Source organism: Nyctereutes procyonoides, unplaced genomic scaffold (assembly GCF_905146905.1).
Source record: "Nyctereutes procyonoides isolate TBG_1078 unplaced genomic scaffold, NYPRO_anot_genome, whole genome shotgun sequence".
Classification (NCBI taxonomy): domain Eukaryota; kingdom Metazoa; phylum Chordata; class Mammalia; order Carnivora; family Canidae; genus Nyctereutes; species Nyctereutes procyonoides.
The window spans coordinates 47282667-47304355 of record NW_026575049.1 but is presented as its reverse complement, the minus strand read 5'-3'; the positions used below and the strand labels follow the sequence as shown (position 1 = coordinate 47304355).

At 35.0% G+C, this 21689-nt stretch overlaps 1 protein-coding gene across 4 annotated transcripts in view; it reads left to right on the top strand.

The window, feature by feature from the left end:
• LRPPRC (leucine rich pentatricopeptide repeat containing) overlaps positions 1 to 21689 on the top strand; it is a 109219-nt gene that overhangs the window by 67600 nt on the left and 19930 nt on the right. For all 4 annotated transcript variants that reach the window (XM_055328717.1, XM_055328716.1, XM_055328715.1 and 1 more), the window contains exons 26-30: positions 8838 to 8906; positions 9731 to 9821; positions 16909 to 17051; positions 17193 to 17298; positions 20018 to 20144. In XM_055328717.1, the coding sequence (XP_055184692.1) occupies positions 8838 to 8906; positions 9731 to 9821; positions 16909 to 17051; positions 17193 to 17298; positions 20018 to 20144 (536 nt within the window). The remainder of the gene's footprint in view (positions 1 to 8837; positions 8907 to 9730; positions 9822 to 16908; positions 17052 to 17192; positions 17299 to 20017; positions 20145 to 21689) is intronic.

Here is a 21689-nt window from a genome sequence, read left to right as displayed (position 1 = left end):
TGCTAATCCTCTTTGCCAAGGAATTCTTTGTTCTTAAAAGCAGTGGAATTTAATTTGCTGCAGACCATGCTCAGATTTATTTGTAATGCTTGTCTACAAGTTAATCAGCCAAACAAGTGCTGTCTGCAACTGTTTGGCATTTAATTTAAAATTTCCTCTTCTTCTCTCTCTCTCTCTCTCTCTCTCTCTCTCTCTCTTTTTTTAAACTATGGTAAGCAGCTTATAGGAAATGGTAGGTGACAAACCTGGCCTGTTTAGGATTAGTGTATTTTATCTAGGCTTGATTGAAATTTTACTTACTGAAATTGATAAGTCAAAGGGCAACTATAAAGTCTGTCCAAATTATGATTAACTTCACTATTAAACAATTCCATTTCCTCTAAACAAAGCATTCCACAGAGTAGAGACCCCATTACCTTAGGGGAAATTATTTGATGTGAAATAAATAAAATATATATCAGTAATTGTTTTTCTCCCAGATCAGTTTGCCATTGCTCCATGTCTTTTTCCAAAAGTCCCCATGATGGGTGGGACACAAAGGTGGTATTTGGCCTCCTTGTTTGTATATTAATGACTGCTTATGATGAAGTTGAAAATGTAGGTATACAACCCTGAAAGTTATCAGTTTCTCTTGATGTTTTTCCAGAAGAAAGGTATGAAAAGGGAAGACTGTGAAATTGATTTAGAATATTTAGAATGGTCTTCTCTGTTTGTCTTACAACTTAATCTATCCTCCTGTCAGGGGAGTGGGTCATGCTATTTTGGAGAGGTGCTTCTAAGCTCAAGTAGCTCATTGTATTTTCTAGAAAATAGTATAAATTTTTTCATTAGAAGTGCCTAGTGTATCTTAAAATGTGAGAAGCTGTGTGCATTTTGAGTTCAGCTGCTCCGTATGCCTGGTATCAGTATTAGCAGGGCACTGATCACAGGGGAGATGAAGCTCAGGTATTCAGATAATAGTGACAAGAAGCACTATGGTAGGAAATCATGTGTATCTCTTTATGTAAAAATAAAGGCATAATATGAAGAGCCAAAGGCATAAGAATGAGTTCTCTTTGCCATCTACTTGCTAGTATGGTAATGGACAGTTACTAAACCTTTTTAAGCTTCCTCCTCTATAAAAGGGAATATAGTATCTTTCTTTAAGATTCAATCACATAATGTATGTAAAGCAGCTTGCATGTTTCTGGATTATGGTCATAATCAATAATATTAATTCTCTTTGCCCCTTAAAAGTGGGGATTGTGTTATCTTCTTTACCCCACATAATTCACAGTATGATGCTTAGCATAAAGGTAGATGTTGCCACATGAATAGGCAAGAGAAAACTGCCTTTTAATTACTTTAAAGCTTTGCCAAATGTAACATCATTGAATGTAAGGTTTTAGGGATGCTGTCTACTGATGACAGAATTTTCGTAGTGGATGTGTACAAAATTGCTTAAAGGATAAAGGATGGCTTTACAGAACCCCTGCAGTATTCTAGGGTAAGACAGCAGGTGTGTGATACATGGGAATATACTGAAGCACATTTCTAGTTTCTTCTTTTTAACAATTAGTTGGAACTGATGTGGAAACTTGCTTTTTTCACTATTAAAATTTAAGACCTGGAATTCTCTCTTGTAGATTTCTACGGATTATTGAAAATATAAACGGTAATAAAAAAAATAATAAACTATGAGTATATCCACATGTGAAAGAATATTCTAAATACTGAGCAACATTTTTTTTTATCATTCCCCAAAATGCATTAGTGTCTTATCAATGGGTAGATTTGCTAGGGTTGAGTTTCCAAAGCAAAATATACAGTGAAGGTTCTTTGTATTTCAAGCACTGTGGGAGATAAGATAAGCCAGTCATAAAAATGTTAAATGAAGAAAGAAGAGATTCAGTGTGTAATAGGACTTGTGTTGTTTTTTAAATGAGCTGGTGTACATATATCGTGTATTATATATAATATATTTAATATAGTCTTATATTTTATTTCTATACCTGGATTATTGTAACAGAAGGACTTATAGATGCTATTCTTAGAATTTTCTGTAGTTCCTGAGTTTTTTATAATGAGCATATAAATTCTTATACTCACAAAAAGTGTTTTCTTCCAAAAGAAAGAGTAAAAGTGAATCAGACTATTGATTTTTACTAAAAGGGAGTCAGACCAAGAACTAATGTGAAATTACTTGAATATGAAATTAATATTTGAGAATAATTACTATATGAGATCAAGAAGTGTTAACTGCTCTAAGAAAGGTATGAATACTTCTGAGAGTTCAAGAGTAGAACTTACTCTCAGTGAAAGAAATTAAGCAAGACTTTCTAGAGGATATGGAGCATGAGGTAGGGGTGGATGCATATGGTATTCTTTAACATTTAAGAGTTTGATGAGATTGGAAAGGCTATTATAGGTATTAGAGGTAAAGCAAAGAAGTAGAAAGGGGAAATCTTTAAATAGTTCTTTTCCTCCAGCTTTATTTAGATACATTTGACATGTAACATTGTGTCAGTTTAAGGTGTACAACATATTAATTTGATTACTTCTATTTTACAAAATGATTACTGCAGTAGCATTAGTTAATAATACCTCTCTCACCTCACCATTTTTTTGTGGTGAGAACATTTTTTCCTCTCTTAGCAGGGCAGCTGGGTGGCTCAGTCAGTTAAGTGTCCAACTTTTAATCTCAGCTCAGGTCTTGATCTCAGGCTGGGGAGTTTAAGCCCTGTGTTGGGCTCCAAACTGGACATGGAGCCTACTTAAAAAATATGTGTGTGTGTGTATATATAAATAAATCTCTATAGGGACACTTGGGTGGCTCGATGATTGAGCGTCTGCCTTCAGCTCAGGGTGTGATCCCAGAGTCCGGGGATTGAGTCCTACATCAGGCAGGAAGCCTACTTCTCTCTCTGCCTATGTCTCTGCCTCTCTTTCTATGTCTGTCACAAATAAATAAAAATCTTTAAATAAATCTATATAGATATATTGATGTATTCTCTTAGCAACTTACAAGTATATAATATTTTTTATTAATAACTTTTAAAAAAGATTTTTATTTATTTATTCATGAGAGACAGAGAGAGAGAGGCAGAGACTCAGGCAGAGGGAGAAGCAGGCTCCTCACAGGGAACCTGACGTGGGACTCCATCCCAGGTCTCCAGGATCACACACCGGGCTGAAGGCGGTGCTAAACAGCTGGACCACTGGGGCTGCCCCAGAAGCTATTAATTTTATAAAGGAAGTTTGTACCCTTTGACTGCTTTGACTGGTATCTCCCCATTTCACCTGAGCCCCTGGCAATCACCATTCCAGGAGTTTGGCCATTTTATTTTATTTTTAATTTTAATTTTAATTTTAATTTTATTTGTTTATTCATGAGAGACACACAGAGAAAGAGAGAGAGAGAGGCAGAGACACAGGCAGAGGGAGAAGCTGGCTCCACGCAGGGAGCCTGATTGGGATTTGATCCCGGGTCTTCAGGATCACGCCCTGAGCCAAAGGCGGCGCTAAACGCTGAACCACCCGGGCTGCCCAATTTGGCCATTTTAGATTCGACATATAAGTGAGATCATACTCTATTTGTCTTTCTCTGCCTGACATATTTCACTTAGCATAATGCCCTCAAGGTCCATCCTATTTGACCAATTTCCCCTTCATCCCTTCTTCCCATCTTTTTTCCTTTCCTCTTTCCCTTCCTTTCTCTTTCTTCTCTCTTTTCCTTTCTTCTTTATATCAATAACAAGTAATTATTAATGACATCTTAGTCTAGTCCTAGAGAAAGACCTTTAAAAAAATAAGTCTAATGCAGTAATTGCTATAGAAAAGACCTATTGCAGACTCAGTCTTTCTGAGGAAGTCTTATATAGGATGAGAACTAAAGGATGAACTGGGAGCCAGCCACATAGAGTGGAGGCAGAATCATTTCAGGTAGAAGGAATTCCCTGTGCAAAGGCCCTGAGGCAGGAAAATACTTCCATCTTTTATCCTTATTTTGCCTCTTAGGACTCTATCAGATAACACTCAAAGAGTGTCTGATACATTATTAAACAGTTAATAAATATTAGTTTTATTCCCTACCTTCTGTGTGACAGTTTTCCCTGTGTTGAAGTCAACCCTTTTGTCTCTCCTGCAGTCTTATTCTTTGCAGGCTAACTATCCCTAGTTCCTCTCAGTGTTCTGACATGTTCTGGAATGAAATTGGGGAAATGTTCATAAATTATTTTTACAAACTTACATAATACCAGGTAAATATCTTGTGAACTATATTCTATGTTGTACCAGTGATGATGATCGACGTGACTTTTTTACCCTGTGAGTAGATTTAAATAAAATTTATACATGTTCCAAGTATGAAGATGCACTGTTAATCTCATTACTCATGCAGTCATTTCTGTGGGGTTTTTTTTTTTTTTTTGGTCCTTTATCCAAATGCATTTTCTTTTATATATAATTGAAATTATTCAAACCTTAGCTTCATCCTACATCACTGTTTCTGCATTCCATGTGTGTAATTAAGAACTCTACTAAAGGAGTGAAAATGAGTGGGAAATATCAGACGGAGACAAAGCATGAAAGACACCTAACTCTGGGAAACAAGCAAGGGGTAGTGGAAGGGGAGGTGGGGTGGGGATGGGGTGACTGGATGATGGGCACTGAGGGGGGCACTAAATGGGATGAGCACTGGGTGTTATGCTATAGGTTGGCAAGTCAAACTCCAATAAAAAATATACAAAAAGGGGGATCCCTGGGTGGCTCAGCGGTTTCGCGCCTGCTTTTGGCCCAGGGCGCAATCCTGGAGTCCCGGGATCGAGTTCCGCGTCGGGCTCCCAGCATGGAGCCTGCTTCTCCCTCCGCCTGTGTCTCTGCCTCTCTCTCTCTGTCTATAATAAATAAATAAATAAATAAAAACTAAAAAATATATACAAAAAAAAGAACTCTAATGAGCATTATTTTTTAATGACCACATCATTCCATAGTACAAGTGAACTGAATCATCATAATTCCCATCTTGACCTTTAGGTATATTTGATTTTCAGATTATTAAGATCATTTCTTAGAAGTAAGAAATGTTATTATTGTTAAGGCCCCTGATATGTAAAGACAGAAATTTTGTCTTTATAGGTGATAACCTCTTCTGTGGTTCACCATAGCAGAGATGTGGTCTAAAGCTCAGACATCCTGTGTTCTAGTCCCATGCTCCTTTGGCTAGAAATTACAATAAAATGAGATAGCATTTTCTTTTTTATCTTTTCTTTCCTTTTTTTTTTTTCTTTCTTTTTTTTAAATTTTAATTGCTTGGGAAGAGAGGTATTCACTCTTTAAATGTTCAGTGGAATTCACCTGTGAAGCTGTCTGGTCTTGTACTTTTATTTGTTGGGAGTACTTTGATTATTGATTTAGTTTCATTGCTAGTGATTGATCTGTTTGAATTTTCTATTTTTCTGATTCCGTTTTCGAAAGTTATATGTTTCTAGGGATTTATCCATTCCTTCTCTGTTGTCCAGTTCGTTGGCATATATAAGAAGATGGTGTTTTCTCGTTCAAGAAAGGACTTTGGGGGCGCCTGGATGGCTCAGTGTTTGAGCGTCTGCTTTCAGCTCAGTGCATGATATTGGGGTCCTGGGATTGAGTCCTGCATCAGGTTCCCCGCAGGGAGCCCACTTCTCCCTCTGACTGTCTCTCTGTGTCTCTCATGAATACATAAATAAAATCTTTAAAAAAGAAAGAAAGGACTTTATTTTTTCAGTCAAGTATTTTTTAAAATACTTTAGTCACCTTCCAGGAAGGAAGTGTTGCAAGGTCATTTAATAATATTCCTTGGATAGTTCAGTTTGTGTTTTAAGACTGAACATTAAGTCTAGGGAGGGATGATACATACAAGTATGAAAGGAGTTAAATTATGATATGAAATGTTAAATAACTACATTAAAGTTTTCCATAAAGAACTATATTATTTATATTTATTCTTAGCCCTTTGAACAGTTCAGTAATTCCGTACTTAGTGCCTGCCATGTTCCAGGCCCTGCTAAGTTTTCCAGTTAAAACACAAAGATCTTGAGTAAGAGTCTGCTTTAAACTTGCTTAGGATTTCTCATTTGAGCCTTTTCCTTTGAGGTTCAAACTTAGATTTAAAGCTAAACACTATTACTAATATTAGTAAATACTTTTATAATTCCAAATTGTTTTCATATACATCTTCATGTAAGGCACACAAAACAACTCTGAAAAGTAGTCAGGGCAAAGAAACTTTAAGTTAGTGTCAGTGTGGAGCTTCTTTAGTTAGTGGTAGTCATGGAATTTGAGATTGGTTTCTGATTTCACATTTTCTCTTGGTTTTCCTTACACCATTCCTACCTCTGTGATCTGTCTCTCTTTTTATTTTTATTTATTTTTTTAAAGATTTTATTATTCATGAGAGAGAGAGAGAGAGGCAGAGATATAGGCAGAGGGAGAAGCAGGCTCAATGCAGGGAGCCCAATGTGAGACTTGATCCTGGGACTCCAGGATCATGCCCTGAGCCAAAGGCAGATGCTCAACCGCTGAGCCACCCAGGCATCCCAATATTCGGGTTCTTGTTTTTGCTTGTCCATTCCCTCTTACGCACTTGATTTTCTTCCTGCTACATTGAGTAGAGGATATGAGGTAGTTCATTTATTTTCCGTTTCACAGTTCTAGCACTAATGGCAGGAGAAATCAAAACAGGTAAAAACTTCTATTTGAGTCAAATTTAAGATGGTTTTCCTTGAGATAGAGTTTGAAGTAGAAGAATCTTAATTGCTTTCCACTTTAAAGATAATAATTACTTGCAGGTCCTTTTACTAGTATATATAGAAGCCTGTTATGGTAACAGCAAATTTTATATCAGACTATGTTACAAAATTAAATGAGAATTATATTTTATTTTGCATTACTATTCTTAACACAAGTGAACCTGGAACTAAATTGTAACTTGACAAAGAATGTTTTGAAGCACAGTAACCTCGGTGGAAACAAACATGCCAGGTTTTTTATTACAAGAATTATTTTATTCTCACTGTCCATTAATTAGATTGTAGCAAAAACAAAAACAAACAAAAAACAAGGTGAGTTCACTGTTTTAATTAAGCATTAACTGGTTCTTTGAAAAGTTATATTTAACATCCCAATTAGAATTCTATTCTTCTCCATATTTTTATTACATTTTCTATTTTTGCTTTCAACTTGTAGTGTTTAAAATTCAATAAGATGTTAAGAGATAAGCCAGAAATGTAGACTATTACAGAAGCCTAGGAGATTTAGTTAATCTGACCTAGATGTTCTTTTGATGATTGAGATTTATAATGTGAAAACAGTTCTCAATTTCAAAATGAAACGTAGGAATATCTGTGGAATAAGCCAGCTGTCCTGCCAATGACAGGCGGATTAATCAGCCACAAAAAGGAAGAGTTTACCATAAAAGTTGTGCTATTTGGATCAGCAGTAACATTGAAGTTACAAGTGAATGTGGTCCTTGCATTTTGCCTTCTTCTAAAGAGGACTGTCCAGCATTTTTGCAAGGGCTTCTTGTACATGTTTGCTTTCATTTGGTTTCATTATTAATGGTTTCATTTTCCGTGTAATGCATGTGAAACCAAAGAGGTAATGTGAGAAAAATCTTTGAGTAGAAATTGTAGAGCAAATGTTATATATTAATGATATGTGAGAATATATTAAGCATTTGGTCTATTCAGCATTTATTTCTTGTATCCCAAAATGTACATTCTTACTAGCACAGTTAGAATGAGAACACTTTTATAACTTCTAGCGTACCAGTTTGTCTGTTATTGTACCAAATCCTAAGATGTTAGTGTCTGCTTCAGTTCTTAATTGAACATTGTACAATATTATTTTAAGGAATAAAAAAATGAAGACTTAATGAGTAAGCGATCAGCTTTGAGGGATCCCTGGTTTAGTCAACGAAGCTGAGTGGAGAAATCAGTGGAGGTACCTCCTCTAGACTGGAGCAGCCAGGGCTAATGAGCATGTAGTTTTCTTATCATAATGCTGTGATTGAAATGTAGTATTTAATGGGGAAGCCCTCTTACACATGATGAAAATACTATAGTTAGAGTGACAAATCCTTGGAATTATGTGTGAATTAGTTTGCCTTTTATTCCATGATCCAGTATTATAAAATAAGTGCTTTGAAGCCAGAGTTATTGACTAAAACCCTAGTAATTTCTGATTGAGAATATAACATATATCTCAGTAATTGAAATAAATTAAGACTATGAACTAATTTAAAGTGCTTAGCTTATTTGGAGTACCTAGCTCTTTAAACATTTAGACAGTAGGCAAGCATTTGTGGTATTCAGAATACTTTTTAATCACTAAATTTTACAAAGTATGTTTCTTTTAAAGTAAAAGCCATTGGTTTATTGTTGTGATGATGATTAATAAATTTGTGTAACATTAATATTTTTTTGCTTCCTGAACCTTTCGGGATCTCTGAAGTGTGTGTGTGTGTTTAATTTGGCATCTTTTGGAGTTGATTTAGTTCATGGAGTTTAGATTTCCTTTTGAACTAAAGAAAGTTTAACCATTTTAATATTTAAAGATTTATGGAATGGAAATTGACCTGCAAAACAACATTTTGACGTAACTCAAATCTTCTAGATATTGGTTACTAATGTAGGTTACTATTTATGCTCTGTTTTAATCCTAAAAGTCTTTGATAACTGTGATATTAAGTTACAGGTTTCTTTCATATAGTATTTGGGAAGGGCGCAGTAGATTCATTAGAAGGAAAACTATTTGTCTTTAGGGAAAATTAATATTTAAGCTAAACCTTACCTCATGTGCTATATGATTATTTTATTTTACAGACTCCAGGCATTAGAGCTCGATCTACAAGACTCCAGTGGTTTTGTGATAAATGTATTTCAACTAATCAGGTTTGTGTTTAATTTCTGGTTTCAAGCACGTGAAACTGAGTGGAAAGCAAGTATCCTATATGTCATATGAGCATTTGGGGATTTTGAGACATAAAACATTAATAATGGAAGTAGCATAATTTTGGTGGTTTTCCAAATAAGCAGTAGCTTAATTCTTGATCCTGAGTTGCAGTGGAATCCCTAAAAATTTTAATTTGACCCCCAAAGATTTTAGCTTGCTTTATGCTAGTTGTTACCTTGAGCAAGCTAATCTGGTTTCCTTTGCAGTTTAAGTCTGCTTCAGTTTTTAGTGACTAGGGGAGTCACTTGAAGGTAGCCCAATGGAATTTCTACTTCCTGTCTCCACCAGTGTGTAGATACTCCTATCCTGCCAAGTGAAAACCACAGGGAAAGAGGAATATAACACCTGGGTGTGGAGGAGTAGTCTTATTAATAAATAGAGGATGTACTACTCACTGAATCCTCTACCCCAGATATCTCTGAATTCTTCAAAATGCATCTTCATAGAGGTTCCCACAACCAGATGATTATTCATGTTTTGTTCTTGATTACAAAGTCCTTCAGCTTTTTAACTTCAAAATATTGTTTTTAATTGTGACAAACTACATATATAACATAAAATTTATCATTTTAACCATTTTTTAAATGTTCATTTCAGTGACATTAAGGTACATTCACATTGTGCTCAGCTCTTTAACTTTTGAAAATGAAGTTATTCTGCCCTTTGGGTAAAGCTTATTTGAAGAATTATTAAACCAAGATTTGTCAGCTATAAAATATGTCCTTTACACAGTCTAGATCCATCTATTAATCTTATTTTTAAGGTTGAAGTTCTAGAAAAATTAGTGGAGCTGACACAGAAGCTGTTTGAGTGTGATAGAGACCAGCTGTACTACAGTCTGCTAAAACTGTATAGTAAGTAATCTGACTATTCTTCATGCTTTCATCTTGAGATATTTATTCTATTGAGAGCAGGTGCAATAAAAGAGTATCAGAAAGGTGTAGTGATTGTCACATGTGTGGTCTTCAACAGACACTTACATAGAGGCCAGATTGAATTTTATCACAGAATATTATATTGTATCACTCGACACCATACAGTTTCCATAATTTCTGACAGTCTTATTGCAGTAATGAAAAGGTGAGAAAAAACTTCATCAGGGCCACAGAATTTAATAGGACTTTTTGAGGAGAGACTATTTTTTTTCCCTTCTTTTTATTTAAGTTCTCTAATAGATTTACCAGTCACTCCTATAAATCACGTGATCAGTAACATGTTTATGTGTATAAGATATTTTGCCAGAAAAATGCATGTTGATACACAGACTCATTACTAAAATATTTTTAGGGCAGCCCCGGTGGCGCAGCGGTTTAGCGTCGCCTGCAGCCTTAGGTGTGATCCTGGAGACCCAGGATCGAGTCCCACGTCAGGCTTCCTGTATGAGCCTGCTTCTCCCTCTGCCTGTGTCTCTGCCCCTCTCTCTCTGTCTCTATGAATAAATAAAACCTTAAAAAAATTTTTTTTAAGTTTATATTGTTACATAGTTTTGATTGATTTTATATTATATTTTCTTAGATTACCTATAAAAGACTACATTGAATGGCTATACTAGAATTTACCCAGCCAATCTTATGTGACTAGAATTCTATTTCCCACATTATAAAACAGTGCTGCATTAGCCATCTTTGTACCTTAATCTTTGTTCACACCCTTAGTTGTTTCCTTCGGCTGGATTTGTATTTGTGTTCTGAAGCTCTTGATCTCTATTACCAAACAATACTCTGGTATGTCAATTCTAGTTTATACATTTGGGCCCTTTTCAGTCTCTTTTAGGGTATTTGGGTGGAGAGGAACGATACTTTGAAGAGTCAGTGACCTTTCTTTCTTTCCTTGCTTTGTTGATATTTGATCTAGATTATTTTCTTTTTCTTTGGGAAATTTTCCTTCACCACACATAGAGAGCAGTGAATAACTTATTTGTCTTTTTGAATTTGTATTTATTATCATTAGAAGCTTTATCTTCCATTTTGATGGTATAAGTAACACTTGCTGTAAAATTTCTATTTCAGTTGCTTTTTGCATTGAACTATATACTTCACTATGTAATTCTGAAAACTCTTAAAATTCAGGGCATCTCGGTGCCTCAGTGGTTGAGCATCTGTCTTTGGCTCAGGTCATGATCCCAGGGTCCTAGGATCGAGTCCTGCATCGGGCTCCCTGCAGGGAGCCTGCTTCTCCCTCTACCTATGTCTCTGCCTTTTTCTCTGTGTCTCTCATGAATAAATAAAACCTTAAAAAAACCCTCTTAAAATTCAATATTTTTTGGGTTGAATGGTCAAATTCTGGCATATAATACTGAGATTGTTATTGAATATATACAACTAGAAAAGTTACATTTTAGGTATTTAGTCTTTAATTGGCGGTTTATAACTTGTAATTATATAAAGGTAATTCTTTCCTTTCCCCGCGACTTTCTCCCTTTTGAGGAACTATTTCATGCTTAAATTCTAATTTTATACCAATTTAAAAAAAAAAAAAAACCTTGAATTTATGTATCCAAGTGAGTCTCAGCAGTTAAAATAGTCCCTACAGAAGACCATTATTCCTAATTATGCTGGATAATGAGGAGGACATCGCAGATTAAAAGGTAGTGCTCTGTGCAGTTTGGCCTTTAACCAAGACTAACAATATGGAATGAAAGAATACCCAGAAGAATGTACAAGATTCAGTGGTAGTCCAGGGAAGTGGAGGTGGCCAGCCTCACAAAGGTCTTTTTTTTTTTTTAAGATTTTTATTTATTTATTCATGAGAGACAGAGAGAGGCAGAGACACAGGCAGAGGGAGAAGCAGGCTCCATGCAGGGAGCCCGATGTGGGACTCCAGGATTTCAGGTCTCCAGGATCATGCCCTGGGCTGAAGGCGGCGCTAAACCTGAAGGCGGCGCTAAACCGCTGAGCAACCCGAGCTGCCCTAAACGTCTTTTTCCTATGCAGATGACCTTTTGCTGTGGTTTTTTTAAAAAAGAAAGAAAAGAAAAAGAACTAAGTTCATCCTAAAATTTCCTTTAGCAGTAAGCAGTCTCTGAGGCTTATTACTACCATTTCTTTCTCCTTAATCCCTTCTCTTTGCTCTTGTTGGACACCTTCCTCCAGTTTGTTGCTCTGTATTTTAGCCAGTAGTCTGAATCGCCCTGTAATGTGAGGGTGACCTCTTCTAAGGCTGGAAGTCAGAAGAATTTTCACAAAGTATACTTTCTAAACCAGTTTATATACTCCTACCTTTGTAGCACTGTAAATAGACAATGTGGTTGTGGTAACCTTAATCCTCTCCTTTCTGAGGAACAAACAAGCTCTCCTTTTTGGCCTTCTCTTCCATTTTGCCCTTGTATCACTGCTGAAACATGTTAAATAGTTTATAAAGCACCATGGACTCAATTCATTTGAAAAGGAACATATATAGAATGATAAATGAGATGTGGTCCTATTGTACTTGAAAAATCCATATTTTGGATTGTGAATTTCTGAGAAAATAATTTGTGTGGCCTACTGGAACTTGTTATGAGCTCATTCTTTCTCAGGATATTATTTTAGTTCTTGAAAGAAGTTGGCCTAATTATTTGGGGTATTTGTTGAAGAGCATTTTTTCCTTTGTTTTAAAATGGCACGTCAACACCCATACTTAAGGTTGTTGTGTATCACAACATACTACAGAAACAGGCACAAAACAAAGATACACATTGCTCAGTGCCAGTGCTTTATGATAGTCAACATTCATATAACCATAGTCTAGTAAGAAATAGAATCTGTCACAGTTCAAACTATATTTCTATCTTTTCTAATATACTTTGACCTTTCATTGTGATAGTCTTGCAAAATTAGTTCCTAAGACCTGTAACATTACATGAATGAAGCAACCACTTCTCCTGCATAAAGAATATATTATACTGGGGGCATCCCTGGGTGGCTCAGCGGTTTAGCACCTGCCTTCGGCCCAGGGCGTAATCCTGGGGTCCAGGGATCGGGTCCCGTTGGCTCCTGGTGTGGAGCCTGCTTCTCTCTCTGCCTCTCTCTGTGTGTCTCTCATGAATAAATAAATAAAATCTTAAAAAAAAAATATATATATATATATATATAGAGAGAGAGAGAGAGATTACAATATTTTTACCTTCTTACTGAACATTTTCTTGTATTCTAAACACTTCAGTTTCTTTTTATATATATTAAACAGTTTATTATTTGTACACATTATTGGAAAATAAAAACAACTTTAGGTTTGAAATTTTGCCTTAAAATTTTTCCATGTCTGTTTTTAAAGATCCAACATTTATGACTTTGGCATTTATTCTACCTGAGAAGTTACTTATGTGCTATTTTTTTTCAAGTACTTATGGCCATTGACATTTCTTTTCAGATGGTGGGTTCCTCATTATTACACAAGTAATACATGAGTATATTCCAAATTATTAAAGATTCAAGCAATAGTATAGAATCAAAAGTGGAAATGTCAAATTGCCCAGCCATTCAGAAGTAACTTGTCAATTGGCCATCTTTCCAGTTATTTCTTTGTATTTCTAACCATTATCCATTTTACATATATACGTTATTTTGATTGTTTTATACACTACTTGTTTCATACTCTACATTAAGTTTTGTAGCTTCCTTTTTTACTTAACATGAAATAAATCCCCAGGGAGAGATCAATGCCTTTTCTTTCTTTAATTACCAAATTTAAGTGCTGGTGCCCTTGGAACTTCTAAAGTTGACCATTGATTTTTTTTTTTTAATTTGTGAGTTCATTATGTATTTTAATATATTTGTTTTTCAGTTTATTGTAACCATTATCCTTTTATTTTTGTGACCATTATTCTTGTAGGTTCTCAGATTGTTCCATCATTGACCAGTGGGGACTCCTTTACATAGGCTCCTATGTCATTTGATGCACTTCTCTAGTCTTTGCTTGTTTTCAGGCAAAACAAGACAATCCAGGCTTGTGTAGCATAATCTCTATTCCAGACCTGGAGTCCTTGTTTTAAAGGGAAGGTTATGTAGAGACCATAATCAGACCATAATTCAGAAATTGCCCTATTCAATCAGTAATTTGTAAAAACTTGCCATTTTAGGGCAACCCCGCTGGCGCAGTGGTTTAGCGCCGCCTGCAGCCCGGGGTGTGATCCTGGAGACCCAGGATCAAGTCTTGCTTTGGGCTCCCTGCGTGGAGCCTGCTTCTCCCTCTGCCTCTCTCTCTCACACACACACACTCTCTCTCTCTCTGAATAAATAAATAAATTTTTTTAAAAATCTAAAAAAAAAAAAAACTTACCGACTTTATAAAACCCTGAACTAGAAATTTTCATCTCTTAGTTCAGTACCATACAGACTGTGTATGCAGTGCCAACTGTTGTTATTCACTGGTCATATAGCCATAAATTGCAGCTCCACAACTATTTGTATTCTTGTAAACTCACTAGTAGTCTCTAAAATCATTGGTTGTATAACTTAACAGTTCTGAGAGATTAGTTAGTAGTCAGCCCTCTTGTTCTTTAAAGAAGGGGAACCGTGAGTTCCAGAAATGTGATGATGGGATTGAGAAGCAGAGCATCCAGTCCTTGGTCACAGCTCAGATTTATGGCTGTTTGATTCTCCAGGTAACAAGTAGAATTGTTATCTTGGTAGAAGGAATTTTAAGCCCCAAAGGGATATTATGGCAAAAAGATATGACCTTCCTTGTGCCTTTGTTAGGATTTCACACAGGTACAGATGTTAGCACACTGAGTAGTTGGATTATCTCAAATTTTTATTATGTATTTTGTGATCCAGGTATATTTACAAGAAGTTTTTTCCCTTTAAACAAAAAAAAGTGGGTGTTTTATGTATGTCTGTTTTGTATCAATGTGTGTAAATATAAGTGACTGAGTTGTTTCATGCTATATATATATACTATCTAATTTTCATATATTTTGAAATATTTCCTTGTATAAGTTGCTAGTCCGTTTTATTTATTTTTTTTTGTTTTTGTGTTTGTTTTTTTTTTGCTAGTCCGTTTTAATTAAAGGTGCATCTTTGTAACATCTTGTCCTCCTAAAGTAGAAGCTTTCATATACTTGTGCCTTTTCTAGAAGAAGAAAATTACTTTCCTAGAGTTATTACAATTGAAGACACAAGAGTTGTACATCCTCCACCCACCTTCTCTTCAGTGTTTGGAATAGTCATGGTATCTTAAAAATGAATCTCTAAAAAGCACCATAGCAGGGCTGATACCAGTTCTTAGAAACCTTCCCTGTGTCTTCCATAGTCCCCAGGTATACTCTTTGGCAGGGGACAGAAGTGTTCTACCTTTCTCTTCTCCAGAATTACAGATGCTGGAGCTTGGGTTTTGTTTTTCATTTATTTAATCCAATTAGTTTTATATACTCACATACTTGAGAAATTACTCTTGAATTATACATTACATGAGAACATTTTAATGAAAGAAAAGCATAATTAGCTTATGAGAGTCTTGTTTTGAAAACAGATTATAAATTTAAGGGGTTTATATGTGAATGATTTTATTATCAAAGCATATACAAAATCACTGCAATCTGTATATGACCTGGGGAAATTTTCCTACTATTATCTTTTTCTTTTTCTTTGTTGCAGATTTCTGAAAGAACATGAATGTGTTTTATTTTTGTTCTTTGATTTTTTTTTTACTTCCAGGAGCCATTAGCTTTTCAGTTGGACAAGTGTGGAGAGAATCTAGGAAAATCCCATCTCTTTTAGTATTTTTGTATTTTTGAGAAATACATTTATGTATGTTTTCTGGAACATTTGTGTTCTGAAATAGCCCCCTTCCTAGAACTGACTATACAGAATGAAAATACTCTTCATATTTGAACATTTAAAAAAACACACTTAAAGCAGTATTTCTTTGTGCTTAATAGTTGTATTGAACTTATTGTCATATTTTTCATATTTTGCTCTAGTTCTTCATAAGCAAAAGTTTATTAAATGACTTGCCTTTTTCTGTTTTCAAAACCTATCAGAATGTTTAAAAATAAATTCTTAATTATTAAATTTTTGCTGTTTGCAAAGATCAGGTTACCACATAAAAGGAACTTGATTTTTCAGTGAAGGAATCTTCCTGTTTCCTTCCAATAAACTTCCTTTGCCCTATAATACTTAATTAGTCTGTTGGCATTATTTTTGGGTTATAAAAATATCACACGGTGTCCTAGACATTCTTCAAGTCAGCAGAAAAGACAGAATTATCCTTATTCTACTAAATGAAATGGATTTGTTTTTGTTGATTTGACATTTTTGTAGAAAATCATACATTTGTGCTCTTCCAATCACTTTAGACCTCCAGCTGTGTATTATACTGTATATATGTATCCATCATCTTTCCAAAGTCTGGTGGGCATAGTTGAATTGCTATCTGTTTCTGATTTTGATTTCAGCAATGGGCAACTTCTCAGTTACTTTAAAAACACAGACTTTTTATTTATTTATTTATTTATTTTTTTTAAAAGAAACCACCAAACTTTTTTCTTTTTTTCTTTTTTTTCTTTTTTTTAATTTTTATTTATTTTATGATAGTCACACACAGAGAGAGAGAGAGAAGCAGAGACATAGGCAGAGGGAGAAGCAGGCTCCATGCACCGGGAGCCTGACGTGGGATTCGATCCGGGGTCTCCAGAATCACGCCCTGGGCCAAAGGCAGGCGCCAAACCGCTGCGCCACCCAGGGATCCCAAAACACAGACTTTTTATTAACATGATTTTCAAAGTGTAGTAAAGGGGGCTGTGGATTTTTGTTTTTTTAATAGGTAAGGAGTTTCCATTGTTGAAAACTCAAGAAGTATACAGAAAAGTCTTTTCACCTTTGGCCCACAGTTATCCTGTTCTTTCCCTGGAAGCAATATTTGGAATAATGCTTACTTCAACCTGTAATAGGAAAAAATTCTAAACATTTTTATGAATTCTTCTTAGGATGTTCATTAATTTCTGCTTACTCAAATTTACAGAAATAAATGGTGACTGGCAAAGAGCTGATGGTGTGTGGAATAAAATGCAAGAAGAAAATATTATTCCACGTGCAAAGACATTAAGATTATTAGCAGAAATCCTTCGAAACAGTAATCAGGAGGTTCCATTTGATGTACCTGAGGTAATTTGTTTTTAACTGTAAGCATAAAAGTTTTCATTGTCAGTAGAACTACAGGGCATAGTTTAGCCCCAGTTTTATACTAAAAAGATCAATCTGTATACCAGTTTTTTTTTGTTTAACCGAATAACTTTTGTCTTTAAGTTGTGGTATGAGGATGAAAAGCACTCCGTGAATCCTTCACCCTCACATGCAGAAATTAATATCCAGAAAGATCTATTGAAGGCCTGCAGACAAAAGAAAAACAAAGGTAAATCCATATGGTGGGATCTTCTAATAGCAACATGGCATCTAAGTCCTTCTAACAAATTAGTAGTGTTCTAGGAAGGAGTTGGAACTTACACATATTAATTATTTTCTTTTGTTCTTTAAATTAACAAGAACATTTTGGGATAGTTGGAAAAACTTAATTATCAACGAGTAGTAGATAATATTAAGGAATTATCCCACCCTTTTAAAAAAAGTTTGTTTCTTTTTTTAGTATCTCTATACCCAGTGTGGGGCTTGAACACATGAACCTGAGATCAAGAATCTCATGCTTTTCTGACTGAGTCAGCCAGGTGCCTCTATCTCATTTTTGTTATACGATAGTGGTATTAAGTGGTGGTAATAGGACAGTGTCCTTAAATTTTGAGATCTATAATGAAATACAGAGAGATGAAAAGAAATTCAAGATATCTATAATTTATTTTAAAATAGCTAAGCCATAAGGAACAAAGATAAAGCAAATCTGGCAAAATGATAATGATAATTATTAGATGAAGGTGATGGGTATATAGAAGGGTCCATTATATCATTCTTTATATTTTTCTGTGCATTTAACATCTTTTATAATAAAAACTAAAATAGGCCTACCTTTTATCGAAAATTATACTACGAGGTAAAAAAAATAAGCTCTTATGCTTTCTCAGTCATGAAGAGTAACTTTATCCTTTGGGTCATTTTCCTTTGCAACATATTTAGTGTATACACCCTTGAGTTTTTCAACATCAATATGTTTAACCTAAATCAAAAATTAATTATGACCATCATTACTATTTGAGTGTATTAGTGGAATTCTGATTTGACTGAAATGAACATAAAATACAATTAACTGTTTTGAAGGCTCTAGAATGCCTTTGTATATTTACTTTGTAAAAATTGTTTTTATTTAAGACAAATGCTTAACCAGTTAACTAAATAAATATAATACAGTATTTATTATAAATGTACCCCTGTTCTAGTTTTAATATATAATGTATATTTATCCTATTAATTCTTCAGAGTTTTTAGTTACTTTTGTGTATATCTCAGGATTTAAATGCTTAGCAGAATATAAGTACTTTGGAAATACACCGCTTGCTTTATCAAATTTCTGGTAATTTAGGATATACCCTGACTTTCACACCAGAAACTTGTGGTGAATGAGTGTGGGGCATTATTTTAGTTATGGCCTTTTTCTTTCTTTTTCCAACTAATAGAGAATAATAAACAGAGCCATATCAATTCATACAAAGACTACAATTTTAGAGGTGCCAGGGTGGCTGAGCTAGTTAAACATTCCACTCTTGATTTCAGCCAAGGTTGTGATCTTGGGGTTGTGAGATTTAGCCCCATGTGGGGCTCCATACTCAGAGTGCAGAGTCTGCTTGAGTTTCTCTCTCCCTCTGCCTCTCCCCTTATTCACATGTGCGTGCACATTGCTCCTGCTCTCCTTTCCTCAAATAAATAAATCTTTTTAAAAAACTACAATTTTAGAAAACAACTAGTGATATTTTCTAGATTATTATGTTAATATTAAGTATTCTAATTATACTTACATTTTATTGAGCAAACTATGCTTATTGGGTAGTAGACAATAATTACTAAATGATAGATTTTATCTGTTTTCCTTGGTTAAGATGCAAATATTGCTGTCATACCTTTTCTCTTTAGTTTTCTCTGAATTTAGCATGAAAGAATGTTTTTGGCATTGTTACTTCAGTTTAATTGAAGGGCTCTTGCAAACTGCCCTAACTTTGAAATAGAAATATCATGTCTACTTGTTCAGAAACCTCTAAAGTAGTTCAGAATGTTCTGAGCATTAATACCATGTTCACTCCTAGTTGTGTGTACTATATTTCCTTACATTGAGCTTTTTACCCATCGAAGGTCATACGTGATAGTTCACTGGTGCCCCATCTCTTTTTGTGATTTGTTTATACACACCAGAGAGTGGATTATAGTTTCAGTTGGATGTTTATAGCCAGGCAATTTTATTTCAGAAAAGTAAGTGACTGAAAAGTGTAGTTACTTCTCTTTTGGTAACATCTTTTCATTCACTGACAGTTATTGTGAACAAGTGAAATAAAACTGTTAATCAGTCAAACAAATGTTGCTTAGTTTACTTGTTAGATACCTGTATATTTGAAAATTGTATGTTTTTGTATAAGTCCTGTCGTAGCCAAATAATTTGATCTCCTAATTTTAGAATTATAGGCTATATTCACTTTAATGCTATTGTGTTGAAATGTTAACCATTGTAACCACCCACTTATAGATTAAAGATTGCTTTAAAATGCATCTTTTGCTCCCCTCAATCTAAATTATACTTCTGGTTTATTTGGACCTTAACACGTATTTTGCAATTTATTTCGAAACTGGTATCATCTTTTGACAAACCAATTCAGAAGAGTTATTTCTCATTTTTATTGGCATGAAAATAATTTATTGACTTCAGAGAGCTAGTATAAAAAGTAATTTTAAAAGGAAGTCCTTTCAGGTACCAGCCATGTGGCTTAAGTAGCAAGTCCCATACTGTGACTTTGTTTTTATAAAGATGAGAAGGGTGACCACATCTGCTTTTTTGTTCAGTGTGTGTCTCTGGAGAAGTAGTATGGTGGGTGAACATGAAAACAAATGCATATGTGGCTTTGGAGCTTCGCTCTAGGGTGTTTTCCCTCCCTTTTGACATTTCAGAATAACATCATCTCTTTTTTTTTTTCCTTCAGATGCACATACTATTTTCCTAAAAGCACAAAAGCAAAACATTGTGTTGGACAGTGAAACTTACAGCAGTCTTATAAAATTACTGTTGGAGAAGGATAGTTTGGTAGAAGCAGTGCAAGTGAAAGAATTGTGAGTATTGGGACACCTGGGCGGCTCAGCAGTTGAATGTCCGGGCATGATCCCAGGGTCTGGGATCACGAGTCCCACATTGCAGGGAGCCTCCTTCTTTCTCTGCCTATGTCTCTGCCACTTTCTCTCTGTTTCTTATGAATAAGTAAAATCCATATTAAAAAAAAAAGGATTGTAAGAGTCCATTTATTAAACTTGTCACTTAAAAAAAGTATCAGCTATCACTAGGATTTTCCTAATGATTTGTTGTAGTAGCAGCTGCTTGAATATCCTCAACCACACACAAAAATCCTATGAAATGATTTTCTAATTTCATGGGGGTTTTGTTTTTATTGTTTTCAAAAGGTAAAAAATAAAATTACTGGCCCTGCAAAGTGTAGTACATTTTCTTTGCCTAATATAAGCTCACCACTTATTTATGAAGCCCATATAGAGAAAAATAATTTTTTCCCTTTATCATAATGTTTCTTGTTCAGCAGTTACATCCGTGAGCCTTTTGTGGTAGAAGGAGCCTGATATAACGAAAATGCCGAAGGGCTTTGAACTTAGGTAGGGGTTTCAATCTTACTTGAAATCTCTATTGGGGAAATTACCTCCCATCTGTGAGCTTCATTTCTTCTATGTGGTGAGTGGATGATAATAAGATTTACACCAAAGATGTAAAGATGTAACCCTTCTAGGTGTTAAAGGACATAAAGTGAAGAAGAGAAAATATAGGTGCTCAAATTTTAAATGCCTTTTCTCTTATACTTCTGTTGTGTTTTTTTGTTTGATTTTGGATTTTTAAAAAAAAGTTGGGTGGTGGTGTTAGAGGTTTTGTCTCTTTTGCCAGTTCATTAGAGTAAAATTAACCAGAATAAGAATAAAATTTTCTTACCTGGTGTGTTAGTTAATGAACTCTGTTGTCTTATCCCCAAGGAGTTATCATGAAAAGTTGAGTTATTAACCAGAAAAGGTCTAGAAGGGAGCAGATCACTGACCTGCTCTGGAATGGAGACCTGTCCTGATGATGAGTCAGTAGCCTTATTTTCAGTAGCAGAGGTCAGCCTTTTCCTAGTGTATTGCAAGTTCTGAAATAATCTCTCTTGGTTCAACTTTGGCCTTCAATATTTTTTTTTAATTTTTTTTTAATTTTTATTTATTTATGATAGTCACAGAGAGAGAGAGAGAGAGAGGCAGAGACACAGGCAGAAGGAGAAGCAGGCTCCATGCACCGGGAGCCCGACATGGGACTCGATCCCGGGTCTCCAGGATCGCGCCCTGGGCCAAAGGCAGGCGCCAAACCGCTGCGCCAGGCCTTCAATATTTTTAAGTCACATTACTTTTGAAATATTAGAATGCTTGCATAGAAAATGGATGCTTGCCATTCTTGCAGTTTGCTGGAAAATCTGGTGTTAATGCTATTGTTATGTTAAAGCTGTGTACCATAGGGTCATATTTATTGTGTTTTGTTACTTTGAAAAGTGTATATGACTGTACTTGTCTGTGGAAATACATACATACACATGTATATAGATGTGTAGATATATCTATATACAAGCATAA